The following is an 18,549-nucleotide window of genomic DNA, read 5'->3' on the forward strand; positions in this document are numbered from 1 at the left end:
TGTAATATCAAAGCTGTTTTTTTTTTTCTCCTTCCAAGCTCGGGCGTTTGCCTACAGTGAGGTGGGCTGCTGTGAGGAGGGGGTGCAGTCTCCCCTTAAGAATGGGAAGCACCTGGAGGACAGCGAGCTGGACAGAAGGACCGCGGTGGGCATGGACTCCGTGCGGCGGAGTGTCCTGGTGCAGGTGAGCAGAACGTAACAGAGCCGCGCCAGCATACTTTTCTTTCAGTGTTTAAAATCTACCGAGTTGTTTCATAGGTATGGATTACAGTCGAAACAGTATCGCTGCACTACCAACGTGCTCAAACAGGGAACGTCAGGATGCATCTCGCCACTTTCTAAACCTTTCTTTTTTTTTTTAATGGAAACTGTAATTTTCAAAGTTTTTTTTTTTTCTCTCCCGCCCCCCCCCCACACACACACACACAACAGCCGGAAGGTCTGCCGAGAGAATATACCTACAGTGTGTTCTTCTGTCCTAATGGTGAGTGTACCAAACAGAGTATTGGGGAAAGAATGAAGGCGGGAGGGAAGGAAGGAAGGAAGCAGGGGGGGAGGGCTCATTTTGAGTAAAGACCATGATAAAAGCACAGACTGATATGGTAACGGATGGGCTAAGTATGGTCGAGTCCGTTAAAAGCCTTTGTTAATGAGGGTAAAGTGAACGCTGCTTTCTGACTCTGCTCTCGCTCCCCACAGAGAAAATCCACATCTCCACTCCCAACAAGTACGAGTACCAGTACGTGAAGAAGCCGTCGCGAATGACGCACTTCGACGTGGCGGTGAAGGCTCACAACGACGCGCACCTGGCGCTGTCCTCGGGGCCGCACGACACCGCCGGGATGGTGGAGATCGTGATCGGGGGCCGCCAGAACTCCCGCACCTGGGTGTCGGCCAGCAAGATGGGCGAGCCGCTCGCCAGCGCTGGCACCGAGGGCATCCTGTCCTGGGACGAATTCCGCAACTTCTGGGTCAGCTGGAGGAACGGCGTGGTGCAGGTTAGCACGAAATACCCGTATGCTCCTCTGGAGTTTAGAATAGAAAATCTAGACTGTATGGGGGTCAATGCTAAGTCCTCATAGACACACAAAACATACATGACTATGTGCGTATGCAGTAAACAGCGAGGTGCATGTTCTCCACAGGTGGGCCATGGGGTGCACCCCTCTAACGAGTCTGTCATCACAGAGTGGGCAGGGCTGAAGCTGCCGCAGGTGAAGTACGTGGGCTTCTCAACAGGCTGGGGGTCCGTGGGCGAGTTCAAGATCTGGAGGAAGGAGGACTCGGATGAGAACCACAATGAGGCGTTCACTCTGGGGGTCCCACACAACGTGGTCCTGGGCAGCGAGCGGGCCTCCGCCTCCATGATAGGTAACCTGCACCAGCAGACAGGCAGCCCATACGGAGAGACTGGGGAAGCTCATTAACATACGACATTTTCAGGATTGTCCTGGTGTGTCCATTTTAGGTTTATCACAGTAAAAGCTCAGCAAAGTGTAATAAAGCACAGTGAAAGCCTGGTAATGCATAGGTCTGGCAAATGCATTGTATAACCAAGGGAAACGCAGGGGAAAACTACAAAATTGCCTTGCAAATTTACTGTGGTTACTTTCATAAGGAAAATGTGATTTTAGGTTTGTAGGTAGTTCAGGAATTACCGCTTCGGTGTCTTCTGACCGTAGTAGAATAGAAATTACTTTACAAACATTTCGACTGGTGGTCTTCAAAAATCTTCTGCTTTGTTAACTTGCTCTTGCTGTGCCCGTGCTGTTTTGCAGGCGATGTCATGGGCCCCACCCTCAATAACCTGGACAATCTGCTGCGGCTGCCCTTCGGCTGCGGGGAACAGAACATGATCCACTTCGCTCCGAACGTCTTTGTGCTGAAGTACCTGCAGAAAACCAAGCAGCTCAACCCGGAGGTGGAGGGGGAGGCCACAGACTACCTGGTGCAAGGTATCGAACACACATGGGTTTTAATAAAGAGGCTCAGATCTCGGTTGCAGGAAAGCCCGGTCTCTTATTTACAGGAGGAGGGGGAACTGAAGTCTTGAACTGAAAAATTACACAGGGTACAGCAGGGAGGTAGTTCATCCAGGACAGAATTTCATTGACCTGTGATTTTTATTGCACTGGGATTTAGCTCTTTTTGGAAAGAGGGGATAAACGGAGCAATATGGCAAGTTGCAAACAAGAAAGCAAGAAAGAAAAATGTGCTGGTGTGAAATTAAATGTTTAACGTGCATACCGTCTGTAAGTTAGTCACAAGCCCTGTCTCTCACCAGCAGTGAAAGAACACATGAAATATACAATTGTATAAAGAAGTTTGTAAAATCTGTTGACCCTCCCAGGGGTTTCCAGAACCACTGTCTCGATGTCCTTGCAGTGTCTTCAATAAAGCAATGGAGTTACATGGACTCTGTGTTTCCATGCCATTCCTCTGTCCCTGTACTCTTGAGTTTGACATGTCTCGTCGTCCTTGTGTCCAGGATACCAGAGACAGCTGACCTACAAGAGGCAGGACGGCTCATACAGCGCCTTCGGAGAGAGGGACTCGTCTGGCAGCATGTGGTGAGTGACTGACGCAGACACCCCAGACACTCGCACCTGGTGGCCTTGCAGTTTCCCCCATGCTTTTCCCATTGTTATACTCTGCACTTACCATGTTTTTTTTTTTTTTTAATATGCTTTACCACGGCTCTGTGGGCGTTACAATCCTTGCATGTGCTTTACCATTCTTTCACTTTGCTCTATTTGTTACACTTTGCTAATACAGTGTCTCTCTCCCCTGGTCTCTCAGCAAAGCTGTCTGCATTCTGAGTGGCAGGCTTCAGGAGCCCTGTGGAGACACAGCTGGCCACGCGCCAGGGCTGTGGCAGCGCCATTTATTAGCTCGAAGTTCTTTCTGTAAAATACTGGGTTTAGTAAACTCTGGGGCATTATACATAAACTCGTAATTAGCTGCTTGACACAGTGGTTAAAACCAGACTCGGCACCACTGGCTGCGTCCAGACAATTACCGCTGGCTGCCGGCTTACTACTGTGGCTATCGCAGTTACAAACTAAAATAAAAAGTTTTAAAAGGTAAACACTTTTGGTTTCTTGGGTCTGCGAGACAGGAAGTTTTTCTGTATTGCAAAAGTTACCCTGTAAAGCCTTATAAGTAGAAAATATCAGCCCAGCAAATTTCTTTTTTGTACCCTGAGCAGAAAAAAGCACATAGGTTCTGATGGTCGGGTATAACCTCCTACTGCTGCACGCAGTACCAGGAGCAATCAGTACCGATTTGATCTATGACTGTGAATCTGATAAACTGCCCAAGAGATTCCCTGTATAAATAAAAAAAAAATAGTAGTCAGTTCTAGGTTGCTTCCAAATACAGATTGGATGACAAAGTGCAGTAATTTGTAGGAAATTCAGAGCTGTCTACTATTGAGTGTCAGGCACAGATTGGATGTGGCAGCACTCCTCCACCAGCGCTTTTCTTTGACAGAGACTCCACATACTTGACTAGTCTGTTTTTAATAAGGGAATCGCGTTCTAATCTGCGGAACTACTGTACGCTAATCTGGAATCCCAGCTGAGTGCAGGGAAGCAGACACTGGACTCAATACCGCCTCTAACCACAACTGAGAGGGAATAAAATCAGGCAGCAATATAGTAGCACTGGGAAAAATATCCTGATATTCAAACAAACGGTGCCTGAACTGCATTCGGTGGCAGAAATGTCCATGTTCATATTCGTTCATATAACAAAATGTACAACTGCCAGAAACCAATGCATGAATGACATCTGAAATGAATAACACACGTTCTACTGTAAAGTAAGAAGAGTGTTCCTCTGCTTTTTTTAAAAATTTGATGGGGTTGCTACTAGGATTCAAAACTGCACACCAATCCCCAACCAGGTATTAAAAAAAAGTGCCTTTGTTTTTTTTGCGTTTTGATTTTGCATCTCTCTCCACATCTCCTAACTTGGCCAGTTAGTAATTCCACAGTCGAGCCGATTCAATGCAGAAAAAAAAACACAAGCAGCGGGAAACAAAACTGCATCTCACAAACCAACGTCACGGCTGAATGCAAAGCGACGCAGCTGCCAAACTGACGACTGGCATTCTCAATCTCGACTGTAATCTGAGACGAAATTTAGCCGTGTTCGAGAAATCAGATTTCAGGATCGGTAATGACAGAACTTTGTTCGGCAGTCGCAGCAGTTTTGAATGTTAGAGAGGCAGGTTTGTGCTTTTTGGATTTTAAAAACTGCAGAGTGAATGCCTGCAGCATCCTCAGGGGTATAAACAACACTTCTCATCCTTTAGGTAGAAGTATTTTTTTGTTCAGCAGAAGTTCAAAGATGCTAAGCGACATAACAACCACCCCGTACATAATATATACAAATATATAAATAAATCAATCAAGTTCTTATTACACAACGTCCATTCTGTAAATCCTGTTTATGGAGCACCCACCCCCCCACCCACCCCAGCGCCTGGGCTGTTCAACTCGGTGACACAATGTTACTTGAGGTTATAAAAATTCCTCAGGCATCGAGCCTCCATCCCTACCACTCTCCGGGGAGAAATAACCCCAGCCCTGCAAACCCCATGATTTAATGGTCCGGTTCTGTGTTTTTGGCTCTGCTGCCTCTCCTGTTTCTCAGCCCCACACAAGTCATTTTTTTTTACTGCTGTTTGCCTCATCGGTTTGAAACGCAGTGGGAACAGGGGAATGTGGTAATGCAGAGTAATTCTGCAATTAAGAGTCATTCGAGGAAATTTTTTTTGTTTTTTTTTGGTTGTTACGGTAAATAGTCCTTTTTCTGATTAGGCTCCAGGCTGGGTTTAAATGAAAGGGATAAGCGGCAATGCGTTTTAGAAGCCCCTGAAGAATGCAGGCAACGGTTTGCGCTTTTCTTTTGCCAAAATGTTTTCTAGCATTAGGTAGGAGTTGGGCTTTAGTTTGAAGGTTTTTTCTTGATTAAAAAGTTGAAACTCAAGGTACATGCAACACTATTGAGAAGTCTCTGTGTCTCTCACTTACTCTTATGTACAGTATTGCCGTGTGTGTGTGTGTCTCACTCCCGCCATCTCTTCCGTCTCTCCAGGCTGACTGCGTTCGTCCTCAAGTCCTTCGCTCAGTCCCGCGGCTTCATCTTTATCGACCCAAAGGAGCTGAGCGCGGCCAAGGACTGGATCATCCAGCACCAGAAAGAGGACGGCTCCTTCCCTGCCGTGGGGCGCATCCTCAACAAGGACATCCAGGTGAGGAGTGTCCTGGGAGACAGAACGATAATCCTGGGTTTCAGAACTACCTTCATCAGGAGCCAGGAATTTTATGTCAAATAAATGGATCCTTTCTCGTAGTTGCATTAACTCCTGTTGGTGAACCTTCAGGCTCGAGTGTGACATTCATGCTTTGATGAGAAGCATCTCTTCAGAGTGGAACTCTCCTGGCACCTCAATAATAAACCTAAACAAGGGCAGTTCTGAACCCCAGGACTGGGAACAGCAAGGCCAGTGCGAGTTTCAAGCTCATGGTCATCCTGAGAAGCGCCTGTTGGTTGGGTTCTGATGTTCTTCCTCTTTTATTTGAAGGGAGGGATCCATGGGAAGATCTCGCTGACAGCCTATGTGGTGGCAGCGCTTCTGGAAACCGGGATAACATCCGAGGTAAGGGAGCTCAACTCTCCTTGGAAACTGTATTCAACTCGCTGGATAAGCAAAATGCTATCATGCATTCATTCAATCGGACACAGTTGTATTGAAAACATAAAATTGCAGATTGTCATGAATACAGAATGTCAAAATGATTCTAACTGAAATATTTCCCACACGGGTCAAATAACTCTCCCCATTGCTTTAAAAAAAATACCATTATTATTTTAAACAGAATTCCCTGGGCGCTCTTTAATAATGGTTTAGTTCCAGCAGTAAATGCAGGAATGGCAGTCTGGCCTCTGGGGAAGCAGCGCACCTCGATCTGAGCAGCGCGCTCGGAGCGAACACCAGAACAACTGTTTCCAATGAAGTGTGCACTGGGGTTAGGGGGTCAGGAGGTTGAGGCCACCATGGGGACAAGGAAATTAAATTACATCAGGTTCAATTAGAGCTCCTCTCCAAACCATCCGCAGCGAGTTCCTGCATGGTGAAGTCATGTGGCCCGCAATAAAAACGGGGTCGCTCGCTCCAGGTGCTGACAGACTTCTTTTAATGACACCCTCGCTGTAGAGAAGGGGCCTGCCTGGCGCGTCAAACATTGCAACGACCCCATCTCTCCCCTGAGCAGCATTGTTCCCAGCGTGAGCCTCAGTAAACTGAAGGGTCATTGTTTTGAAGGATGGAAAGGAATAAAAAAAAAACTAGAAACGACTTATTAGAGTTGCTTCATGCTACTGTAGTTTTTAGAAAAAATATATTTTTATTATTTTAATTTTCAGTGGAAAAAGAGTGACGCATCATTGGATGTTTAAAGGTCGTTCAAGCTTGTGCCAATTCACTGAGAAGAAAAGGCATTAGACAAAAAGTTTCTTATAAGTTTTGCCTTAGAAATTGTTATTGAGCGTTTTTAAAGTTTTAAAAGGTGATCCCGAGCCCGGAGCACTTGCAGTCCCAGCAGCTGGCTGGGGTCCCCCGTGTCTTTGACAGGCTGCTGGGGATTAGAAAGATGAATGGAGGGCACATTCCCAGGCATTTCCTGTCTGAGGGAATGTCGGGGTCAGGAAACGGCTATGAGGCGCTGACCTTCCACTCACTCGTTCTAGTAACTGTGGGAGACCCCCTGCACAGATCTGTAACCTAAAACATGGCAAAGGATGAGGAAGACAAGATGAAACAGATACTTACAATGCTGCATCCATCTCTGAATGTATGACCTGTAGGACATGCAAGGCAGGAAGGTCAGAGCTGCAGTGTAACTGCTCTGTCACGACGACGTTCTCTCACTAAACACTTCTGCCTTCCCGGACAGGAAGAGAAGACGGCGGTCGCTAAGGCCAAGCACTTCCTGGAGACGAACGTGTACTCCGCCGATGACCCGTACACCACGGCGCTGACAGCGTACGCCCTGACGATCCTCCGCAGCACCTACGCGCCCGTGGTGCTCCGCAAGCTCAACAACATGGCCATCACGCAGGGTGGGTTACAAACCAGCAGGGCCATGGGGCACGCTGCTCCCGTTCTGCGGTGTGCTTGGGTGCACTGTTGAAATTACCCAGTAGGTGCCAGGCTTTTGAGCAAATCGGGCAAAATCTACTGTGAACTCCTGGTTAAATGAAATGGTTTCTCCTCCATAGCTGCCAATAGCTCCCAATCGTTATCGAAACTCAACAGTAATTAGTGCAACTCCCAATAGTTAATGATAAAAGTTAACCTCCCTGCTCGGTGTCTCCTCTCGTCCCTCCAGATGGTTTTACTCACTGGAGCCTGACTGGAACCACAGTGACTGATGAGGACACCTTCATGGGCTTCAACGACGGCCTCTCGCAGTCAGGTAAAGGGTCTTCACGCTGGTCATGATGAGCGAAACGTTAGCCTTTCAAAAAGTACCAGGAAGGCAATTGGCCAGCCTGTTTGTCTGATGAGTTAATAATATTGTATGGGCTGCAATGCCAATTCATTACATCCTGACAGTGTGTAGTGTGTGTCTTCCTCTGGCAGTCGTGTCAGCAGAGGTGGAGATGACTGCCTACGCCCTGCTGACCTACACCCTCCTGGGGGATGTGGCCACAGCCCTGCCCGTGGTCAAGTGGCTCTCGCAGAAGAGGAACGCCCTGGGGGGCTTTTCATCCACACAGGTACCCCCCCTTTTGCCCTTCTCTTTTCCTTGAGGTTTATTTTAATGTTACTAAATATTCTACCACGGAGTGATTTGTAGAGTAGTTTACACAAAAATGAAGCACTGTTCAGTATGCTATTAATGACATTTGATCATTTTACCATCAATTCAAGTGTTTTTTTTTAAATACCGACTGATTAACCCTTTGTGGTGGTGTTGTTTTCCAGGACACATGCGTGGCGCTGCAGGCCCTGTCTGAGTACGCCATCCTGTCCTTCGTGGGTGGAGTCAACCTCACCATCTCTCTGGCCTCCACGAACCTGGACTTCCAGGAGACCTTCGAGCTCAACAAGGCCAACAAGAAGATCCTGCAGACTGCCCTGGTAATCTTTCAAAGCAACAATACCCCACGTTGTAATGGATTTCCTCCTAGCGGCTGAGGAGTTCATAATTCAGACATCAGCATAAGACCCATACTTGATACCAGGGTTGTGATGGCGTGATCATCTCATCAAAGATTAGGGCAGGTTCGGATAGAGAGGTTTATCAATGAAATGCCAAGAGAGATCCTGAGATGATAGGAATCCCTGGATGATGGTTTACTGTCTCTTCCAGATCCCCAGTATTCCTACAGGACTGTTCGTCAGCGCCAAGGGGGAAGGGTGCTGCCTGATGCAGGTAAAGAGCAAAACATTTCAAGCAAGTATAATTACAAAAGAAAGCAGGTAATCATGGTCCCTTAGGCTCTGTGCTCTGCAAAGCGATCTGGGACTTGATGCATTAATCCCACCGCTCAGCTCAAACCCTGAGCAGACGGAGTCTTGAGGCACATTTAACGTTTCACAGTTTAAACAACGTGAAGATGACTGGGTTTAGAGACTGCAGACACCTGTTCTCTTTAATAAGGGGGCTCTGCTGAGTTGAAATGAAGCCAGCATCAGGTGTGCTTGTACAGTGAGCCGCCGACTAAGTTATTCCAAGACAACGCTTTTTGCACAACCCTAAAATATCAATTCAGTAAGACAGCATCATACAACACAACAGCTCTCCTCTTCTGCCCTCGGCAGGCAGATTAAGCAAAGCAGACCGGTTATTATATTGCAGGTGTCTGGATTACATCTGAGCAGAAAGAAATGCTTTCTACCTTACAAGGAGAGCATGCAGGTCTGTTTGCTGAAGTGCATTTTCAGATTGTCAGCAAACTCAAAACGTGTATTATTATTACTATAACAATTGTTTAATTATTGATCGATTTAGTTTGGTTAGATACTTTTACCTGTCTTGTGCGTTTCTTGACTATTTATTGACTCACTTGGCTAAAAGTAATTTATCCTTTTAAATGTATTTGCACTTTTAATTTTGCAGTTTTCCTGTGTTTTATTTCCGTTGTCATACCGTGCACTTACCATAGTTTCACATGGTTTCCTACTTATGCTTTCCCATGCTCTCACTGTGCTTCATCACACTCTGCTATGCCTTTGCTATGGTACATATCTAAGGGTTGACCTAAGTACCAGCTGCACACTCTCAAGGGGCTGTATCGTACAGTGCAGTGACGGCACACCTGTGTTTCAGATCGACGTGTCCTACAACGTTCCTGATCCCGTAGCCAAGCCGGCGTTCCAGCTCACTGTGACCCTGAAAGAGCCTAAACTGGGGCGACACCACCCCCAGCAGCAACGCCCCCCGGCTGCACGCCCCAAATCCCGCGCCGATAACCGCTCGGAGCTGAGCCGCCGTCGCCGGGCTGCCACGGACGATGAAGACCCCGCTGCGGACCAGGACCACCAAGAGTACCAGGTCAGCCTGGAGGCCTGTGCCAGGTAGGTGGGTCTCACGCCCCGGGAAGGGGGTTCCCGTGCTGCAACACAGCCATAGGACAGAATATAAATTTGACTTTTTAAAGGTTTAAAAAAAAAAAATATGGAAATTGCATTTATATAAATCTCATCCTTATTCATGTACTCGCGTAAATGTTGGGAGTACTTCTCTATCGGAGGGCTTTTAATGACGGCCTTTCTGAATTGGTTCCAAACTTTAGAAATATGTCAGCGACGGAAATAATTATTGTACTAGCAGTTGAAGCTGTGAGCTTGTAAAGACGGAGGGATGCATGCAGGCAATGTATTATAAATGAAGATGTAAGGGCTGCAGGTCCTGGCTGCCCCGCCCCTCTCTCCAGGGGTTTTACTCAGACTCTGGTCTCTCCTCAGGTGGCTGCACGCCGGCTCCTCCAACATGGCTGTGCTCGAGGTGCCACTGCTGTCCGGCTTCAGAGCAGACTTGGAGAGCCTGGAGAAGGTAAGACACGGGAGACCCATTTACACAGGCTGATTGTGGGGGAAGCATTGCTGCACAGGATTCGGTGCAAAATAGTTCACCTGGGCGCTTCAGGCAGTGCACAGTGCAACTCCAATATGCTTCCCCACCATGAACTTTGAGTCTTTTCAGAAGCAATTTTCTGAAATACCTTTGCATTAGGGAATCATGCAGAACACATAATAGGCTATTAAATAGGAAAGAAATGAAAAAAAAAGCTTTTGCAGTACAGCCACAGAGCTCGGCGCATGCAATAGCTCTGCGTTCTCCAAGAACTGACTCATTCCCCCTTCGTTAATTCCTTCATCGGATGGGTTAATAGCGCATCCTGTGCTGCAGCTAGAGGCTGGAGGAAACTGCTCCCTGCTAGATAAAGCCGGAGCTGTTTACTGCCCCCCGAACATCTTCCACATCTGGAGATCATTTGAGTGGAGGCGCTGTGTCTTGGAATTTATCAGGCCCTTCCGTCACTTTCTTACAGGCTGCAATGTGCGTGCGTGTGGCTCATACACCGGAGTAAACAAGGTACCCCTGACCTCACCAAGCAGCCAAAATCCTTCGAAAAGTTTACCACGCTAGTTTCGCAGTTTTTCCCATGGTTCTACTATGCATTTACCATAGTTTCCCCTGGTTTGCCATGTTTATTAATATGCTTTATCATACCTCCTCATTCTTTACGCTCCCCTGTGTTTTTATCATGCTTTCACTGTGCTTTATTACACTTTGCTGTGCTTTTATTGTGGGAAACTTTGATGAGGGTTCACTGTATGTTAAAGAGATACGCTTATCGTTCCTAGTTTATATATCTATCCTGTTATGTGTGTTTTGTATTGCTCAATGTTTAGTTATTTCAGCAAAAAAAATGCGTCTGAAAATACTGTTCAAAGCACATGCCGGGCTGGAGACAGCTATCAACACTGAACTCTTTCAACGAAGCCTTTTGAATCCACTTATTGTGTATCGACAATTAATACACAAATACTATTTGTGAAATGCAGATAGCGAACAGAAATTCATCATAGAAATAACATCACTGGTGCAAATAAATGTGACCGCAAAAAAAAAAAAAACACAAGTCCAATGGATACATCTGGGAGCACCTTGAAAGAAACCTTCAAACGAGACGAACACATTGTCAGCTGGCGAGCCTGTTTTCTATGCCCGGTGGTGTGTTTTTTTTTTTTTTTTTTTAATAATGTACTTTTCTAAAAATAACAGAGTAGACAGAACTCTTAAAACCAGCACAGGGGTTCCAAGAGGGTCCGGAGATCAGATTCGGCTGGCATCCGTCCCCACCTCCCCCAGTCTGTAGCCCCAGCCCCTGGCTGCATCGGACATGTTTCAGTGGCGCCAGACAGTTTGAGCACATCGTAAACCCTCATCGCCCCTCTACCGAGCTCTTAATGAAGTATTAACACATGACCCCTCTCTTACCACCCCCGGGCTGCAAAATTACACTGACAAATTAAACCCAACCTTTTTTATATGGTGTGGGTAACTCAAACACATGTTCACATATTAGATTGTAAAAAAGGGAACATTTGTTGTGGGTTCACGCTTGTTGGAGCCTGGCTTGTGTGAGCCAGTCTTTAATGTGTTTGAGGCACTGAGATTAACCCTGTGGCTGGCTGGTCTGGGGTGTCCTCAAGCAGCAAGCCAGACCTAATGGGCACTATGCTTGAGTTGACCAGTTAAATGCATTTCAAACCAACCCTTTTATCTCTTTCAGCTTCTCCTGGACAAGAAGATCGGACTGAAGAGATACGAGGTGGACGGCAGGAAGGTTCTGTTTTACTTTGACGAGGTAGCGGACGTCTTTTTTTTTTTTTTCTCAAGTCATTTCAAACAAATCACAGTTGTAATTTGATCATCCGAACACCACCTGGTCCCCATGAGTTCAGGAAATAGAGGCTTACGATTTAGTCTGCCATCGACGAGCGTAGCAATCAGACCACTTCCTTTGAATGGCCCTTAAACTCCATTTTGTTCCCCCTTCTCCCGATCGTCGCTTGTAGCAGTTGTCGGATTAAAAGCTTCTAAATTTGGGGGGGCTTTTCTTCCAGATTCTTGCTGCCTTCCATTACAGGGTAAAACTAGGGAGCTGCCAGAACAGGCTGCTGACTCGGCAAGCTTGTTTGTTGCTCCCCAGCGTGATCCTGTAACAGTTCTACAGTCTGTCTCCTTCCTCTCCCTCTTCCCAGATTCCCAGCCAGTGCAGGACCTGTGTGAAGTTCCAAGCGTATCGGGAGTACATTGTTGGGAAAACCGCTCCTGTTCCTGTCAAGGTGTATGACTACTACGAACCAGGTGAATGTCTGAAAACGGCACACGAGCAGCGAGTGTCTGTGCCTTAAAACAAACTGTACATCAGATCACATTGTTTGAAGGTACAAGCTTTGTAATAGTAATAACATCATAGTAAATGTGTTGCACGGACAATCTGCCCACAGTGGAAGGCATCCTAAGGAAGTGCAGGTTGAGACAGCCCGTCCCTCACTCCCTGTCCTCCTGTAACCCGTGTCTTCTTGTCCACAGCATTCGAGGCCACTCGTTTCTACAACGTGAGCGAGCACAGCCCGCTGGCGAGGGAGCTGTGTGACGGGACCACGTGTAACGAGGTGGAGAGTTCAGCCAACCAGTGGATCGGTACGAACTTTTCAACGAGATCTGGGACCTTTGGGTGTTTTTTTTTTGGTTTTTTTTTTGGTTTGTAGGACTATCGTTATCCGTGCAAACCGTAAGCTATATATATATATATATAAAAAAAAAAAAAGTCATTGCGTGCAGGCCGGAGTAACTTTGGAGAAACTTTGTTTCTGCCATCACATCTTTTCTTAGGCAATGGCTGTGTTTGGTTTTATAGCAAGTGGAACTGACTTCAAGTTTTCTGTTTTCTTTTCTTTCTCCTCTTAAATCTTCTTATCCCCCCCCCCCCAAAATTACAGTTCGCCTAGCAGTTAACATGTCAGACAGGGGGGCGGGGACATAGAAAAAAAGCCCACTGGCTCCATGCAGAAGCTGCAGCCCCTGTACTTTTTAGAGACGCACACAGTCATTAAGGTTGGATTGGGTTGCTACAACAAACTCCCAAGTTTGCCAGCGGTCGCCATGGTGACCTTGTAATGACCGTGACTTGTTGACTTTTTGTTGCTGTTCTGATTTTTTTTGCTTGCTGAGACAAAGACCCCAGCGGCCTGCTGTGTAGAGTTGAAGGCCTTGCCCAAATAGAACCCTGTGTGCCTCTCCGGCCTCTTATAAATTCACAGGCCGAGACGCTGACCTCTCCAACAGTGTGCGCTTTTGTTCTGAGCCCTGCTGAGAGGGCCTGTCTCCAAGCAGCAGGGGGGAGATGATTTACAAGACAGGCCTGCCCGGGGTCAAGCTGTTTCCTGGTCGGAATGGAAGCTGCCGCTGCTTTTCTGTTTTGTAACCCAATCACATTCCAACTCAGCCCCGCCCCCAAAGCCTGCCCTCCGTGTTCAACAAACACTCCACAAATTCACAAGCAAAACCTGAACATGAAAAACTGACAAAATGCTGATTTATCACGTATCTAATCTGTTTATGTAGAACCTGTTGTGTATTTGAACATTTAGAATGCTTTGCTGTTGAAATTCCACATGCTAGATCTACACTCTCTCAATGACATTTACAAAAGTGTAGTTGCTGTCAACAGTTTTCAGTGATTTATAACGTGTCTGTATCCCGGCAGGCTTCGCGCAGTCTGGCCAGTGTAACAACGTGTTCGGCTGCCTGGAGGAGGAACACTTCGAGCAGTGCACCTGTTACCGGGACTGCGGATACGACGGAGAGCCCGTCTGCGCCTCTGACAACATCGTCTACCAGAACCAGTGCCAGATGGAGGTGGCAGCCTGCCGCAACAGCACCCGCATCAAGCAAGTGCCCATGTCCCAGTGCCCCTCACGTACGTCTGCACAGCTTCCTACAGCATCTCGCAATCAACCAGCAGGGACTGAAATAAGACTCCCATTGCATAGCAGTTTGATCCATTCCTGGTTTTACCTACGAGTTTAGTAAGACACACCTGTATTAAAAGCTAAAATGGGAGAAAACTGCTATGCAATTCTTTTTTTCCATCCCTGGTATAGGACTTGGGTTTGATATTATAAATCAGTTAGGAGAAATAAAACGTTAAGGATTGGTAAAAAGTTAAAATAAAAACTTCCATAACATCTTGTGTATCCATATAACATGACAGAACTCACATTTAAAAAAACGTTGTCTAATAAGAACTTAATTTTTGTGATTTTTATAGTAAGTTAAAATGCTCTACAAATGGGATAGAGTGGATGAACATATGTACCTATGACAAGCTTCACATTTTGAGAAGAATTCAAACATCTTTAAAAGTCCACAGCGTCTCTTTTCTACAAAACCTTTTTTTTTTTTTTTTAACCTGTATGACAGTAAGGCTTTGTTGTTGGGCTTTCGTTAGAAAGGAATCTGAAGCGAGCTTCAAAGCAGGGAGACGAGAGCACTCTGTAATTTGATACCCTGTAATAGTCAGTACCAACGACCCATCTCAGAAACCTTAGCTGATAATGAACCCTCTCTCACCTGGACAGCTGTTTCTGCACAGCTCTGAACCACACTGTTATTCTTTCTTTCTTTCTTCCACTTGATTTGAGGGTTGAACAACTTTCCTATCATGCTTGTCTGGGCAGATACTAACGCGAGGTAATTGCACTGCAGTCTGATCTGGTATTCTGGTTTTTTTTTGTGTGTCTGTTGTATTTTTAAACAGACCTATTTCACAGCTGTAATATCTTGTTAACTGACCCTCTTCCAAGTGACCATTTTACCCGGTTTAAATCTATTTTTTCCTATGGCTTCTACATCCTTAAGTTAGACAAGGTTGCCCGGCATCAATATTTAAAACTCCAAAACTTTCAGCAGTAATGTAAATCACTGTGGGATAAAAATCACCAAACACTGAGTGTTCGTAAAATAAATGCGACTGATGAAGACCGTGAATGAGCCTGCTCTGGTTGCATTATTTGCGCTGTAGATGACATTCTGACTGACCAGGCTGTGTTTTGTGTTGGTTTATAGTGGAGAATCTGCCTGAAGAAAAGGAGCTGACAATCGAAGCGCTACAGGACCTGCCTCCAGTGCCGCCAGGTAACGACAGAGCAGTGAAACCTAGCAGGTTTAGACCGTTTACACAGATGCATCTTGCGTATTGCAGCTGTTCCTTATTCTCCGTCTAACACCACCCCACCTCACCTCCCGTCCCCGTGAACACACTGAACCAGCACCTAGTTAAATAACTGGTGCTGTGCTCTGAACACACCAGAGCTGCTGGCAATGAGCTTGGTGCTTTCAGCACAATTGGTGTTTGCAGTACAGCGTGTTCCCTCTCCTCATCTGGCAATCTTGTAGCATTCCCCCTGCGGAGGAGGGTGGAGGAGGGAGGGAGGACAGCTGCCTGCTTTTATCTGCCTCTGTTCTCCCTCTCTCGTTTCCACCTTCATTAAAGAGACGTAAATCACGATATCTCAGACACAAAGACAACTTTATTTCAAACGCATTTTTTTTTGGGTGGGTGGATGGATGGGGGGGTGGGTGTATAAACAAATATTAAATCAAGGACACCCCCCCCCCTTCCCTTGATTATACAGTCTGAGGATGATCCCACCTCTGAAGCGACCAGGGAGCTGTTCAGACATGCAGGCCTCTGCAGCAGCCTGACACCCAAAGCACAGCTGCTGCCTGGAGGCTATGAACACACACTGGGGTCTGCGGGGTCTCTACTGCACAGCAGACCTGGAGTCATTCATGATTACAATTACAGTAGCATTGTTTTCCAAAATTACAATGATATTTTGCTCAGTTACAATTATGCTGCAATAATTATAATAATAATTACAATGTGTAGATGTAGTAATAATTACAATTAGATGAGAAAATAACAAACAGCTTCACACATCAACATGCATGTCCTTTTCTACCAAGCAGTAATCACAGGTACAAATACAAACATACTACTGAACTTGGTATTTTTTTTCAAACAAATGGGGGGCGGGGTCACTAAAAGTGGTTGAAAAATACATTTACAATGTGCGTTCAATGTAAAACACAACATGGGTAGGCTTGTAAAGGTGTGTAATCGAACTGGAATCCATCGATCATGTGGTGTAATTGCAATTACGCAGGCGTGCCAAGCTTCCAATACAATTACAAATGGAATGGATTACAAATTACACAATTACAAATGGAATTGATCCCCAGCTGTGCCGGATCGTGTTCTCTACTGTCATCAGCCCCTAACACATTCAATTAAATTACAGCGCATTTTAAATGAATGTCTGCCAGCACGATTCAGGTTAATAATAAGAATGAAATAGTTTACCAAGAGTTTCATATTAATGTAGAATGAATGAATGAATGAATGAATCTGAACTCACATTCCCAATACAACATTGTAACTCGAGCGCACAACGCAGCAGTATAAACGCAGAAGATCGCGGATCTAACGCATTCCCTGCCTTACTCCCAGCCAGCCACTGTAAGGGCCGGTTATTTGAAGAAGGTTCAGATCCAATGTAGATGTTTTTATAAAACAGCAGCGCAGGCCCCAGTAACGTTAATCTTTAAACACTCACTAGTGCATGTAGTAACCAAACAGCCCTTATGCAGAGAGAAATAACACTTCCGCACCAACAGTTCTGAACAGAGCCATTTAACGTAAACGATTTGTTGACAACAGCAGCAACATTTAGAAACGGTAATCCAGTAACGCTGCCCTTCGGCTCTGCATTTCGCAAGAACAAGCGTTATTGTAAAGGTTTATAATGCACAGAAACGCACATTCAGTAATGCTTACTACCTGAGCTCCGTGTGCAGAAGTGAGGAGTAGATGATCGGCGCTGATCGGTAAACTTAGGTCCCGGCTTCAGAAGGAGGCCTCGGCTCTTTGTTTACAAACTGCACACTGAAGCTAAACTGTACTTATTAATATAGCACAGTAAGCGCAAGACCTGCTAATTATCGGTGTTGACAACAACTAAGCTAAACTCCCTACTGTAGTAAAACTTACCTTCACTAGCATCTATACAAGCCACATCCAATAACGACTGATAAGAATCGCAGGTCGCCGATAACTAATATTGGCGCGCCAACTCTCCCGCCTATATAACTTCAGAATGCAAATGACGTAGCTAAAACACACGCACTGTAATTGGACAGAACAATCATTAAACTGCCAATCAGAGAAGAGATTAAGGAACCAAGCAGGCAATTGCAAAGAAAGGTAACCCGGTAATATGAAGGCAAGAACTGGACATTACCGTCTCGTAATATTTAACTCGGGCGCTAACAGTTAAACTGCAACGTTAATGGTGCAATATTATCAAAATAAAGGAGGTTAAAACCGAAATGAGTTGCGAAGGCTGTGTTTCTTTTAAATCGACAAACATATACACAACTACAGAACGGTACTGCAGTTTATGGTACAGTAAATAAGTGTATTAAAGCAGGGTACGTTACAGTAGCTCCCATTGACCACGCAAAACTGTCATGTTTCTGTGAGGAAAGGGAGACACCTACAGGGCAGGCGAGGCTATTGCAAGTGTTTTGATAGGGTAAATATGAATACTTTACATGTCCTAAAAAATACAAAATAAAAAAAATATATGGGATTACATGTTTATGGTAAAGTTATTGTAGCTTTTTAGTATCACCATGTTACCGTAGAAGTCACTAGCTGAAAACGTTGTCTGCTTGACCATGTTTGTTATAAGTTTTACATCTGATTGTCTTTGATGGCACAAAAAATTAATTTAATGCCGTATCGCAGCGAATCTCAAATCGGATACCTTTTTGTTTGACAGCCCTGGTACCTTGAATCGACAGACAGTGGCACAACCAAATAGTCTATAAATCGCCCTCCACATGAGATGTGAATGCGATGGGATTGAGGTGTGAATGCGATGGGATTGAGGCGTGAATGCGATGGGATTGAGGCGTGAATGCGATGGGATTGAGGCGTGAACCCCCCTTTAAAGGGCTGTATTGTTATTGTTGTTCTCAGGAGAGGAGGAGGAGGAGCCCGAGCCCCAGGCGGAGGTCTCGTATTACTCTTACGAGTACGACAGCGACCCCTACGTGTCGGAGGGGGAAGATGACGCCTTCGATCTGGGGGGCGAGGTGGTGACGCAGTCAGACAGGACGCAGGAGGGCGAGCTGCACTTACTGGAGATGGAGGACACCGTCACACAGTGGTACTGCTGAAGGCTGCTTTCATATCATAGCTGTTGCAGCTTTGGAAGTTTGGCAGCTGTAGATTTTTACTCCCTTTTGGAGTTGATCTCCAGATGCTATGGGACCCTATTCAAAAAGCACAGAGAGGTCTGGTAAAGCATAGGGAAGCATTGTAAAGCACAGAGAGGTCTGGTAAAGCATAGGGAAGCATTGTAAAGCACAGAGAGGTCTGGTA

General features: G+C 45.8%; 1 protein-coding gene across 1 annotated transcript in view; it reads left to right on the plus strand.

The window, feature by feature from the left end:
* The window catches only part of LOC131721045 (C3 and PZP-like alpha-2-macroglobulin domain-containing protein 8), a 34,145-nt gene that overhangs the window by 13,219 nt on the left and 2,377 nt on the right, over nt 1-18,549 (plus strand). The window contains exons 22-42 of the mRNA XM_059014061.1: nt 39-184; nt 433-484; nt 700-998; nt 1,146-1,371; nt 1,779-1,955; nt 2,489-2,570; nt 5,104-5,260; nt 5,594-5,668; nt 6,966-7,131; nt 7,401-7,487; nt 7,655-7,791; nt 8,000-8,155; nt 8,388-8,450; nt 9,348-9,595; nt 9,986-10,073; nt 11,821-11,895; nt 12,293-12,398; nt 12,627-12,737; nt 13,804-14,016; nt 15,165-15,233; nt 18,145-18,334. Of these exons, the coding sequence (XP_058870044.1) occupies nt 39-184; nt 433-484; nt 700-998; nt 1,146-1,371; nt 1,779-1,955; nt 2,489-2,570; nt 5,104-5,260; nt 5,594-5,668; nt 6,966-7,131; nt 7,401-7,487; nt 7,655-7,791; nt 8,000-8,155; nt 8,388-8,450; nt 9,348-9,595; nt 9,986-10,073; nt 11,821-11,895; nt 12,293-12,398; nt 12,627-12,737; nt 13,804-14,016; nt 15,165-15,233; nt 18,145-18,334 (2,923 nt within the window). The remainder of the gene's footprint in view (nt 1-38; nt 185-432; nt 485-699; nt 999-1,145; nt 1,372-1,778; nt 1,956-2,488; nt 2,571-5,103; nt 5,261-5,593; nt 5,669-6,965; nt 7,132-7,400; nt 7,488-7,654; nt 7,792-7,999; nt 8,156-8,387; nt 8,451-9,347; nt 9,596-9,985; nt 10,074-11,820; nt 11,896-12,292; nt 12,399-12,626; nt 12,738-13,803; nt 14,017-15,164; nt 15,234-18,144; nt 18,335-18,549) is intronic.

This window comes from Acipenser ruthenus, chromosome 47 (genome assembly GCF_902713425.1).
Source record: "Acipenser ruthenus chromosome 47, fAciRut3.2 maternal haplotype, whole genome shotgun sequence".
NCBI classification, from domain to species: domain Eukaryota; kingdom Metazoa; phylum Chordata; class Actinopteri; order Acipenseriformes; family Acipenseridae; genus Acipenser; species Acipenser ruthenus.